Below are 12,627 nucleotides of genomic sequence, written 5' to 3'. Positions count from 1 at the left end.
AGCTTTTTATAATTATGAATTATTAAGTGTATCTTTTTTGAAAGAAATTCGCAAAATTTGTTGCTCTATTACCAACTTAAAGCCATATAGAGAAATATTTCAGAAAGACATTGGAAATATAGAAAATATAGATAATTTTAAAAAGGTTTATATCAAATATTAACAACTCCGTATATTGTCTTATTTTTATTATATATTAAATCGATGGCTAAATTATGGAATTGTTATTAACAGGACTACCAATCAAATACAATTTCTGAATGTGAATATAAGATCTGAAACGTTATTGGTTACTGACTTATGCTCGGAAGTTTTATATATTGTCTAGAACGACCTGTGCGAGCCACACGTACACGATTAGTGGTGTACGTACGATATTCTGATCGATAAGTACGAGTTGGACAATAACTCGAATCTCGAAGGCTGGCGGCGTGGCTGATTGCTCTCCCCCATTTTTGACAGTGCATTTTAGATATTGTACTTCCATAAAAAATGACTGCTCATGATCAGATGCGTGCTATGCTTGACCAGTTGATGGGAACTGGACGGAATGGTACGTATTATTGATTCAGAAATGGAATTTAACTATCCTTCGTATGACACTATTATTTACAATTATCTGAAATCTCGTACAAAAATACAAGATGGTGGCTTACACCTTTTACTATTACATGTATACTCATCTGTTTATGAGACTTGATTACTAACAAATATATCATTATTTTAGGAGAAAATAACAAATTTCAAGTGAAATACTCCGATCCAAAGGTCTGCAAGAGCTTTTTGCTGGCATGCTGCCCACACGAAATCCTATCATCAACAGTGAGTTTACTTGAATTATTACATATTGAATATCGATGACATACCATTGGCACTTCTGCGCTATAATAGAGCATTATCGTATCTCTCTTTTGATACGTCTTTGCATTAATATGAAAGCAATCAGACATCAGTATGTATTGATGTCGCAGTTAGTTATTTCATCATTATATTTGTATTTTTTTCAGTCTCTTCTGGTTACATGATTCAATTGCTTTCACTTTATTAATAAACTCATTTGCTTTCCTTTTGAGCTTTTTTTTCATACATTGTAAAACATTAATACATTTTCCACACTCACATGTAACATTGCTTTAATATCATTTTCAAAAGCTATAATAATTTAATGATTAAATTACATATATTTTCAATGTGTAAAGAACATTTGGTTTTTTTTCTTATATCGATATAAAGTGAGAGTAATACATAACAAAGATGATTACAGATGCAGTTGTTACATTAATATCATTCAATTTGCATACCTGTAACTTGTAATAGCATTAGGTATGTGTTTTATACGAGTTATGATTCATATAACATATGTTTTTAATATGATATAAATGATAACATATAATGTCAATGACAATATATAAATTATAAGAAAAGCTGTATATTTCACATATAAAACTTTAGTAATAGCACCATTTAGAGTTAATATTGCATTTAACTTGAATAAAAAAGTGCACTAAAGAAAAGCTTTGTATTGTAGCTTTATATAATTAAGCAAACATTTATATTTTGCTATAAGATGTTCAAGTAAAACATAGTAATTATAGATAAGTGTATAGATATTATAAGAGCACAAAACATAATGTTTCATATATTTAATGCGTTATAAGCAATTATATATACCATAGACATGCATACATGTATACACATAAATGTGTTATATATTTTCAATATTCAATATTGATATAATCAAATATTATAAATCATTTTATTGCTCCTATGCATTATTTATTTCATTTCATTTGAATGATCAAAATAATATATGTAATATCCATATTCATATCTAATATTTACATATATTTTGGATCCTGTAACTATAATAATTATTTAATATTGATATTATTTATCATAATTAAGTTTTATGTACACATTATGTCAAGTTTTTCAATGATGAATGGTTGCCTATCTTATTTGGACAATTGGAAAAAGTGAAGCGTTTCCTATTTTAATAATATATTAAACTGTTTTATATTCAACATATATTTTCATTGACAAATCTCTTTTCATATATTATCATATGGTAGTTTTTATATAGTTTTGAATATCATAAAAAAATCGTTCAAAGTACATATATTGTGAATCATACCATTTTTAATCTGTGCCAATTGGTCGGATCGATTTTACACATTATATCAAATAATTGAACAACACAAGTCAATCTTATGGCATACAAATAATAGGATAACATTTGTGTGATACACTCGGAGAATTGATTCCGATCAATTCACACCAGATAGGCGTTGAAGTGCAACACGGGGCAGCAACTTATGATAAATAAGGAGAAGTCTTTCAGATTCCTCAGAAAAGGGAAGAAGTGAGATGCAGAACTTTTAATATCTAGTTTGGAATATTTATGGTTGAAATCATTAACAATCTGTTTTTTTATCAATTTTATTAATTTTATTAATATATGAAATATCATGTCATGATATAATATAGTATTTTCAATAGTAAATAAAAATTAGTATTTGCTCAAAATAATATTAAGAATACTCTAAAAGTTCTTAAATTCATTTTACTTCTTTTCTTCATGAAACTTAGAAATTAAAACGACATTTAGTCTAGTGGCCCCGTATAATCGCGGAACGTATCTACATGCAGGAAATCGCGAACGTATGACGTCTACGTTTACAGTGTGAACATGATTTTCCGTACGACAAGCGTAATACCGATCATATTAGTACTGCTTCGCGCATTTCTTTGTCATCTTGTGCGAATTGGTCTAAAGGGTGTTTGTTAAAAGAAAAATTAAAAATTCAGATTTTTCGATTCTATATCCGCCCAATTACTTGCAATAAGGCGACATTATGAATCTTTTTTCATGTATTAAATATTCACGCGAATTTTTTTTAGAAAAATAAAATCTTAACAAGTAAACTGCATTTCTGTGATGGTTCGAATAGATTGCACATTTTTTAAAGTGATATTGAAAATGTTTTTAGTAACTGGTATATCATAATATCACATTTCTTTATAGAAGGTCCAGAAAACTTTTACCCATTTAAAAAATTTTTTCTCATTAAAATGTAAAAAATGCGTTTTATATAAAGCATATATATTAAGTGTTTATAGTCTATAGTATCATTTGGCTGGGAATCATTGAATTTCTTTTTAGTTCTTATTTGTTTTTTTTTTCTTTTGTTAAATAATTCGATCTAAAAATAAAAAGGAGAAAAGTATATTTTATTTTGTGTTTAAGAAATTGAACCATTGAAAAGTACTGTAGCATGTTGAGGGATGATAAAAGGAGACTTACAACCTAGCATTCGGTGCTTAGGGTGACGTCTCTTATCGCAGTTAGCAAGCACCCTTGTATATGTCTTACGCTCAGGTTTATTACGGTAAAATTAAAAATAGCTACGTAAGATATAAAAAATAACAATAAATAAAACGAAGTATTTAAAGACTGATTTGAAAACACAAAAAAGAGTATTATATGAATGAAATTGTTAAGAAAGAAAAAAAAAAACGAAATACTTCTGGCAAATACTCGCGAGAATGATGAATATACAAGTTCACTAATGTCAATGTACCTACAGTTCTATTTCCAGAGTCTCTGGAAAAAGCAATTCCAATCAGATCCATTGTACAATATTGTTGCGAGTATTGTCCGCTCATATGTCGTGTTGTACTTGTCGCTCTCACATGCGCGTTACTGTAAGTACTGAAAAAGCGAAGAGGACGTACGTATTACAATTCTACAATTTGATTATCTCTTTAACATAATTCAAGTACTAGGTATATTAATTTGATTAATGATACATAAAGGCGGGCGGTTACCTCAGCCCCTCTACCGGTCAACGGTGGCGAGGCTGAGTGTCGAATATTAATTCCGAGACCCCAAAAGGCCAGTGTAAAGTTGGTGAGTAGCGCCATGCTGATTCTCATGAGACGATGTCTTATTGTCGCTTCTTACTAATAATGCCGTTTACGGCAGGTAGAAATCAAGTTTACTTTGAAAGTATGTGTGAAAATCGTATTCATCCTCGGAGATATAGTGGGTTCAGGAAATGAAGCAGTGATCTGTAAGTAAAAAGAAAGAAAAAGATTTTAAAAAGGAAAGGAAAAAAATAAAAATGGATGCGAATTGCCAAGAACACTAAATTTTTTACGAATTCGAGTTTCGGAATTGTGAATGTTTTTTCAACATATTTAAACTTTTTTTTCAATAAATTTTCAATCAATTTGAAATGCGATGAAACTTCGATTGGCCATTTTATGAAAATTCACTGTGTTATTAATTTTTCGATTTATGAAAAATATTATAATATTGATTTTTCTTTTCTACAAAGAAAAGAATATTATTGTTTTATGTAAACGATTAATTTAAAGATTTGCGTAAAAATTATTTAGAGAAATGTTCAATCGAGATTTCATTGTATGTTAGTCTTGTGATGTTTGACATCAGATATACTATAACTCTTCTTTTCATTCGTTCATTTCAAACGTATGTACCACTAGGGAGATTTATGTATAATCAAACTATTATTAAAACTAATTTTAATCCGTACTATCGTAACGCGCACCTTTCGGTTGATATGCATACGCAGTTAACTTTAAATCTCCGTTTTATTTGAAAACGACAATAACAGTAATAAAATGAGATACTAAAATCAAAGGGAAAATCGTACATTAATTGTTAATGATTAAACACTTATTTTGGCAATTTGCAAGATAATAAAGTCATCGGTGAGAAAAAAGAGAGTGAAAAGTGGCATGAACAGTGAGCGAGAGGGAGAGAGTCATTTATTTAGGGGAAACTATACAGCACGGCAGTTTTGTTAGAAAAATTTTCTTCAGCATTGGATGTACGTATTGAACTCGTTTTCTAAATCGTCTAGAATTGATTCACATATCGCAATTTCGTGTTCTACCGTAAATAGTATAATAAACCTATTAGGTTGTAAGTTGTTTCATAGACCATTGAACATATGAACTTAAGGTGTGTGCTGATTGTAGCTTCATTGCCATCGCATTGTCGTGTCAGGCGGAGAGGTGTTGCCACTCTGTAAGTGAACATAACAAAATATTTATCTGTAAATTGAACTGCATTTTTACTTTAAAATTTCTGTGAATCAAAAAAATAAATAATGATAATATCGATTGAATGTAAGCGTATATACGTGTACGTATATAAGAATAAGTAAATATGTATTGGTATATTTATTTATTCGATAAAAATATATATACAAGTATATATAATTACTTTGTAAGCGCGTATGTCTATACCGGAAGTCTACATTTGTATACTTTGTCTACAATTTGTAAGTTCTCGTAAAAAAAAAGAATAATAAAGAACATCCTTGGACCGTATTTTTCTGGATAATTAGGGTCTTTAACTTCTATGGTTGTTGCGTTTTAAATTATTTAGTTGGCTATCGATTTATCCAGTTCGGTTTTCTATTTACGGAACAGCCAGTTGAGAAACCTTGTTCTTGTCGTAATATAATCTTTCATAAAACAAGTCGGGAGGGACTATATGTGTATATATGCGTGTATATATATATATATATATATGTATATATATATATATATATATATATATATGTATATATTAAATAAATCCAATAAGGCTTCTTAGGATCGAATGTAATAATAAGCTAATATCGAATGATTTGTAAATCGCAGCGCATGGACCTGGGAGAATGCCCCCAGATTCACGACTTGGCCTTACGGGCTGACTATGAAGCTGCACAAAAGAAAAAGGACCATTTCTACGACATTGATGTAAGTTCTGTTCCTTTCTGTTATCAAATTTTTAAGTTGAATAGAAAATTTACTTTTACTTGCGCCGTATAGCCTATTTTTTAATTGAATTTTTTCTTTTACCGTACGTTTCAAGGCTATGGAACATTTACAAAATTTTATCGCTGATTGCGATCGTCGTACAGAACAAGCAAAACAACGACTCGCAGAAACGCAGGAAGAGCTTAGCGCCGAAGTGGCGGCGAAAGCAAATAACGTTCACGTACTCGCAGAAGAAATCGGCAAAAAGTTGGCGAAAGCTGAACAACTTGGAGAAGAAGGCTTTGTCGAAGAATCGATGAAGCTTATGGGTGAGATTGACGAGTTACGAAAGAAAAAGAACGAGGCTGAACAAGAATATCGGAACAGTATGCCGGCATCCAGTTATCAACAACAAAAGCTAAGAGTCTGTGAAGTTTGTAGTGCATATCTTGGAATTCATGATAACGATCGACGATTAGCGGATCATTTCGGTGGAAAATTACATCTGGGCTTTATCAAGATCCGTGAGAAATTGGCAGAGCTTCAAAAAACCGTGGAGGAGAGACGTAAAGAAAAAAGAGAATCATTGTTAGACAGACGCAGAGACAGAGATAGAGATGACCGCGACAGAGATCGAGACAGTCGACGTGGAGGATTGGGTTATAGAGACAAAGATCGAGATCGTGATCGTGATCGTGATCGAGATCGTGATCGTGATCGTGATCGTGACCGCGACAGAGACCGTGACCGCGACCGCGACCGCGATCGTGATCGTGATCGTGACAGAGATCGAGATCGCGAACGCAGAGATAGAGATAGGAGAAAGTCTCGCTCACGAAGTCGCAGTCGTGGAAAAAGGTTGGTTACAGTTGATTGAGAACTAGCATGTAATTTAACAATTCTTAACAATTTCTCTAGCGTAAAAACTAGATGGTATAAGTTTTTGTTCTTACGGAGTTGAATCTGTAAACAAATAAAACATAATTAGTGCTTACGTTATGATTATTAAAGATAATTGTTTGATTTGTTTCAGATCGAAACGTTCACGGAGTAGTAGCCGTAGCCGTCGATCCCGTTCTCGTCGTAGTGGGTCCAATGATCGGAAAAGATAAAACTAATTACCATTTTTAATTATGCTCAATCGTTTTTTCCTCGTATGAATTCTCACGTGCTTACTTATGCACATTACGTATAAAGAGAAAGAAAAAAAGAAAAGAAAGCAGGATCGCATTTGTTGAACATCATTTTTTCAATAGAGATCTTTTCTGAATAAAATAAACTGAGATTTATACATTGTCCGTCACAACTTTTTCGAGACACCAATATTTCGAAATATCTTCGTGTAAAACTAAACATATTTACCTGTCAATGTAAAAACAGGAATAAATTTATTAGATACTAATATACTTATTCTATTCGATCTTGATATATTAAGTATACTTTTAAATCTAGTTACTATTTCGTGTAAATATGGATAGTTCAGGCGTAATTCTATAATATTTGGAAATGTTACGTATTTATAACATGATTACATGATCTTATGTGAATATTATACGAGCATAAAGAATGAAAATATGTTCAAAAATATATACGTTTAAATAATTATTGATTCAAACACTGCAACCATGCATTTTCTCATAACCTTACGTTTCACCAGTTGAAAAATTCAAATCATATAAGAAAACAGAAGTTTTGGTTTTAAAACAGTAGCTACAAAATTAAGACGTTAAGACTTTAAAAACTAAAAAATTTGCGTTATTAAATTAAGAGATTCCACGATATATAAAAAATATATATAATTAATACTGTTTAAGAAGGGATATTTATTTTAAGAGCCATGTACATAGTAAGTATTGCAGAGCTATTTGTACATACAAAAGTTTTGCTTAAATTTATGTTTGTGGGAAGAAGATAGAACTTTGTTAATATATATATATTATATATATATATATTCGTATTAAGATTATTTACATTTTATTAATTTCAATAGTCCTTGCATTTTATAAGAAGTTAATAGTTTCTACACATACTCACGATCTTACAATAAACGAACCTCAATCTACATTATCTTGGAAAATCAGTTTTACGTATCCTGGTGTTCCTTCAAGAGGGACTGCGCAAAACGGACAAATTGCAATATAACCATTTGTACCATGTGGAATTGCAACTTTCTCCCAATATCTGTAACACGATACAATTTTACATACTATAAATATATATCGTTAAACAAATGAAAACCCACAAGTACTGTAGTATACTTAATACTAACTTGACAGTTTTTTCTGTAGCCATGTGTCCACAAGGCCTAAATGCATAAGTAGGCGGGCCACAATCCACATAAAATGCAGGTTCTATTCCCATAGAAAGTTTAACTACTGAACCGGCTACTAGACACATTGGACACCTTCTAGTGGCTTTGTCTTTTTCTTGACCCCAATCATGGAGACCTTGTACATGTCCACATTTTAAATAGACATATGGTTGCTGTTGTGCTGAATCTGCAGCTGCTTTACGTGGTATAACTAATGTATTTAAACCAACGGGGCATTGTGGTCTTCCGGCATTTATAGCATCAACTAGTTCTTCTAAATTATGCTTTGTCTGTGTAAAACATATTTTATATTTTCGATTTGTAATCTTCATACGAATATAAGGATTATAAATTATTTGCACTTACTGGCGACTTTGCCAGACCTTCCGCTGATCTCCAAAGTAACGTGGCACCGCAAAGGTCGATCAAAGTTCCATCTTGCAAAATATTGTTCTCATCTTCTACGACATTTCCTTTTTGTTGGGCACTTCGACTTTCCCTTAACGAGAAAACTCCTCCACCTACGCTGACTTCTCTCCAAAAACCACACTGTGCTTCACCGCCACAAAACTGACCCCGCGGATGCATTATTAAAACGCCATTTGTTGTGAGCCCATCAATCTCACGATTTTCTTGCCACTTTGTTGCTTTTTCCTAAAACAATCAATTTTTATGTTTTTCTTATAATCCCATTGAAACAAGTATTTGTATATAGTATAAAAGGAAACTTACCCCTAAAAAGATATTTCTTGAACTATCAAAACCTGCAGCATATATTCTGGCGATTCTAGGATCCGATCGATCGGCGAGAATTCGACAGGCAAACCTGCTAATTGTACTTTGAGCAACGCGTCCTTCGTTCGAACCGTCACTACCGCCTGCACATGTGTCCATAACAACAAAGTCGATAGGAGATTCGGAAGAACGTCCAACCTATATTTATAAATGCATTGATGTAAATGAGAATATTCCAATATTTAAAAGAATTAAACAATATTAAACTTGCCTGAAACATATCAGTTCCTTCATCTTCGGTATACTCCACGATAACGGCTTGTGTTCGAGAAAGAGTATACGATATCGAATGTTGTTTTGTATTAAGAATAGCTTGCGAACTATGAGGTGTTTTAACGATGTAATGTTTACTGCGTTTCACGCCATTTGGTACAGGTCTTTTAAACAAAACGAACTTACTTCTTCTCCTTCCTCTATCCCCTGGTGGAAGGAATCCATTGTAACTAAAAAATATTTAATTAACTTATACTTTCGTACACTAATATTTCTATTCAAATGTAAGAGACAAAAATTAGCTTCTTACCCAAGAATAACTAATTCTCCATATTTTATTAGCTGTTTTGGTTTTTCATGGCGGTAACTGTGGGACCTATGAGGATTAGCATGTGTATGATTGTGATTATGTTTGCTGCGTGGACTGTGAGGTGCACCAACTGTTTCTCCTTCTTCCACAAGTAATGGACTTTCACTGCTACCACCGTCAGATCTGAAATAAATGTAATGTAATGATTAATAGCAAAACTAGTAACTGATATTATCTTTATGATAGTTATTGATATAACACTACAAGTAATAATTTTATTTTAAGATTGAGAAATATTTGAGGAAAGAGTGAATGATTAATATTTCTGCCACCTTTGCCTTTTTTCTTTCTTACAATATTGTATAGTGCAATATAATGTCTATGTTCCTTACACATTGTATCACTGTTGGTATTCTTAAGCCTAGTATTAAACATAGATATTTTTACAAATATTTTCATAGGTTTAAAACATTTTTATGGTGTGGAAGTATCTAGTTTTGTTTTTATTTACTTACACTTTTTATGCTAGAAAATATACAGTCATTATGTATAAAAATGGACAACTAAATTAATTGTTCCATATATTTTAACACATTATAAGTAGTTTATAGCTTTAAGGTGGATGTCAGTAACATAAGTGCTAAAATTCAGAAAATAAACCTGTTATTTTTAAAATGATAGAAATAACAGTATTTTGTAATTCATTTTAAAAATCACAAGGGGGAAACCTTCCTAAGAAGGATTACATAATTTGAATTACAAAAAGAAAGATTTGAAAATTAATATAAAGATATAATATAAGTCACCTATTTGTAGATCTCTGTTTTTTCTTGTCCTACAGTATGTAATACGTAAACCACTTACTTACCGCGAAGGGCATGGAATACGTTTAGTTACTGGCATCCTCCTTTGAGTAAAATTAACAGATTACTACTTCCACTGTACTTCAAAAGATACTCATAAGGACAGACAGTCTTAAGTATCTTTGCAAAGTTGAGCAAACATGAGCAAGTGCAACATGGGATGCTGTGAATTGGTAATTATAATCTGCAATAAGAAACATTCAGTGTAATAATAATTGCTATACTATTGTATAGTTTAGCATTCTCCTAGATTTAATAAAAGTTTCAAACAATCTAGTTACTTCTTTGATTAAGAAAAGATAAAAAATCCAGTAATAGTAGAAAACTAAGAAAGGATTTGTTATCCTGGTATAATAAATTGGTATATTGGAATATTATATTATATTATGTTATATTATGCGAACATTAATTTATTATTTTATTAATTATACATAACTGTAACATTATACATTGATATTGCTTTGTAGGAAAAACTGTCTGTTCCTATACATGATGTCATACAGTATGGTCAAGATATTTTCTGAGATAGATTTGTTCATAAAAAATATACCCTCGTGATAAAATTTACTTATAACATATTTATTTAAATTAGAACAGCAGATATTACAAGCAAGAAATAAAAAATACATTATATCTTCTAAGGAAAATATATTACCAATATAAGACTGTTTAATTGATATAGCTATTCTTGATTTCATCTGATTGTATTGGTCAAAGAGTTGATTCTTTTATCTTATCTATATATTCATTTTTATCAAAATATTGCACCCATCAATTGCATTGATATAAACAAGTACATATATTACATTAAACATTACTATAACCAAGAATTGATGCATGCATACTTATTCAAATGACATTTATTTAAATGATACATGCTTCTCATTTAAATAAATTAAATATTCTTTTTTTTTAAGTAATATTTAACTGCAGTTATTTAATTTCTAATGTTTAATTTCTATGTCACTAAATCTTAAATCTAAATACTTCTAATTTATTTCATATTACTGTAGAAATATACAAACATTCAATAATGTATTTACATTTTTGTGCTTATTTTAAGTATTTCTAATTTGATTTTATATAAATCATAAACATAGTACCACAACCATTATATAAATGCTAAGGCATCCTTAATACCATCATTTTCTATCACACACACTTGTGTATATTTTTCCTTGGAGAAAATAATAAAACGCTTTTTGTAAAATATAAAAATATTTATTGTATATTCAATCGTCATTTTAAATAAAATGTTTTCATTAAACCTAGAATATATCTGCCAATTTATTTTTATCCATCGTTTTCACGATATAAACGTCTTATATATAATCGTTTATGGCACATAAATTGATAATAAACAAAGAAAATTTCATTTTAATTTTACATCATATTTAACATTGTAACCTATGGAAAAATATTAAGAACGAATATTAAACTCTAGCAATAGATTTCAATCTTTGGAAAAATATTATTTGGATGGCATTCTATAAGTTACATTTAAAAATAATAATAATAATATATATGTAGGTAAATGTTTATTTGATCGAACAGCGAACTAAAAACTTTGGGAAAAAATCTACCGATTTGGAACATAGAAAAAGAAAGGGAGTAATATCGAGCACGAATGGATCGTAAAGGAATCACAATGTACAAACAACTTTAATTAACCTAGGCATTCAGAAACGATGGTCTATTTACCGTATCACCATGCTGAGCTCTGCGTTCAGAAACGATTATCGCCGCACGTTCGAGACACGCAACAACAGTCAACCGATCGTTTGCACAAAAACTAACGAAGTATAAAAATCATTTGTCCACTGTTATGCCTTAATTTAATTTTCCATTTCTAGATTACACTGTTACTATGTTCATGATATTCGAATAGTATCGCGCTGATGATCCTCTTATTCATGATTACGGCACACACGGATTCACGGACCAATATTATCGGGATAAAATCACCCTAACTAAAAAAATTCTATGAATAAATATTTGACGATAAACGAGACACCGATATTTTTTCTCCCCGATAATCGCTAGACGCACCGATTATTCGTAAGTACCTCGCATAAACTATACCAGACTATACTCATCGAACAATCACGACACCGATCACGACACGACCGAAAGATATACGAGTGGAAGGCGTTATAGCCACCAATCCAGGAAAAAAATTCCCTTGTTTCTTACTATAATCTACGTCTATATAACTAACATGGCGCCAGTTTCAAACGAATTAAGAATCGTTAGCTTTTTATTATATTACATGTGTATTATTAGTGATAGACATTTGGATCTTAATTTTGGAGTGATTTGAAATTTGTCAATATTGTAAAAATTCACAACAAGACTTATCC

The 12,627-nt window shown here is 30.8% G+C and overlaps 2 protein-coding genes across 8 annotated transcripts; one reads left to right on the top strand and one right to left on the bottom strand.

Annotated features, from left to right (window-relative positions):
* The first annotated feature begins 336 nt into the window (after positions 1-336).
* On the top strand, positions 337-7,145 carry LOC100743746 (putative RNA-binding protein Luc7-like 2). 6 transcript variants are annotated; one of them, XM_033320816.1, is made up of 8 exons: positions 340-553; positions 728-822; positions 3,588-3,910; positions 3,990-4,073; positions 5,008-5,056; positions 5,677-5,775; positions 5,891-6,633; positions 6,809-7,145. In XM_033320816.1, exons 6-8 carry the CDS (start codon positions 5,680-5,682, stop codon positions 6,885-6,887), a joined length of 918 nt encoding a protein of 305 aa, XP_033176707.1. In that variant the 5' UTR covers positions 340-553; positions 728-822; positions 3,588-3,910; positions 3,990-4,073; positions 5,008-5,056; positions 5,677-5,679; the 3' UTR covers positions 6,888-7,145. The 6 variants fall into 6 exon arrangements, with proteins under 6 accessions (XP_024223586.1, XP_003489684.1, XP_033176707.1 ...); XM_024367818.2 differs by lacking the exons at positions 3,990-4,073; positions 5,008-5,056 and having other exon boundaries at positions 337-553; positions 3,588-3,705; positions 3,817-3,910; XM_024367820.2 differs by lacking the exon at positions 5,008-5,056.
* A 433-nt stretch (positions 7,146-7,578) lies between these two features.
* On the bottom strand, positions 7,579-12,409 carry LOC100743626 (protein pellino). Of its 2 annotated transcripts, XM_024367816.2 has the most exons (8): positions 11,969-12,409; positions 10,273-10,451; positions 9,405-9,587; positions 9,093-9,324; positions 8,819-9,019; positions 8,453-8,740; positions 8,045-8,376; positions 7,579-7,956 (listed from the first exon to the last, which is right to left on the bottom strand). In XM_024367816.2, the coding sequence occupies exons 2-8, from the start codon at positions 10,305-10,307 to the stop codon at positions 7,830-7,832; spliced, it is 1,398 nt and encodes a 465-aa protein (XP_024223584.1). In that variant the 5' UTR covers positions 10,308-10,451; positions 11,969-12,409; the 3' UTR covers positions 7,579-7,829. The 2 variants fall into 2 exon arrangements, with proteins under 2 accessions (XP_024223584.1, XP_024223585.1); XM_024367817.2 differs by lacking the exon at positions 10,273-10,451 and having other exon boundaries at positions 11,969-12,408.
* Between the last annotated feature and the right edge of the window lie 218 nt (positions 12,410-12,627).

The sequence above is a fragment of the Bombus impatiens genome, unplaced genomic scaffold (genome assembly GCF_000188095.3).
Source record: "Bombus impatiens unplaced genomic scaffold, BIMP_2.2 scf_0361, whole genome shotgun sequence".
Classification (NCBI taxonomy): domain Eukaryota; kingdom Metazoa; phylum Arthropoda; class Insecta; order Hymenoptera; family Apidae; genus Bombus; species Bombus impatiens.
The sequence above is the reverse complement of the archived record's forward strand: the minus strand, read 5'-3'. Positions and strand labels throughout refer to the sequence as shown.

Bases quoted from the DNA above. Each gene is read 5' to 3' on its own strand.
- LOC100743626 (XM_024367816.2), bottom strand. From the start codon at position 10,307: ATGCCAGTAACTAAACGTATTCCATGCCCTTCGCG. The intron at 9,588-10,272 runs GTAAGTAAGTGG...CATTTATTTCAG, and splicing joins CGTATTCCATGCCCTTCGCG to ATCTGACGGTGGTAGCAGTG. The intron at 8,377-8,452 runs GTAAGTGCAAAT...TGTTTTACACAG, and splicing joins AAGGTCTGGCAAAGTCGCCA to ACAAAGCATAATTTAGAAGA.
- LOC100743746 (XM_024367818.2), top strand. From the start codon at position 792: ATGCTGCCCACACGAAATCCTATCATCAACA. The intron at 3,706-3,816 runs GTAAGTACTGAA...TGATACATAAAG, and splicing joins GCTCTCACATGCGCGTTACT to GCGGGCGGTTACCTCAGCCC. The intron at 5,776-5,890 runs GTAAGTTCTGTT...GTACGTTTCAAG, and splicing joins ACCATTTCTACGACATTGAT to GCTATGGAACATTTACAAAA.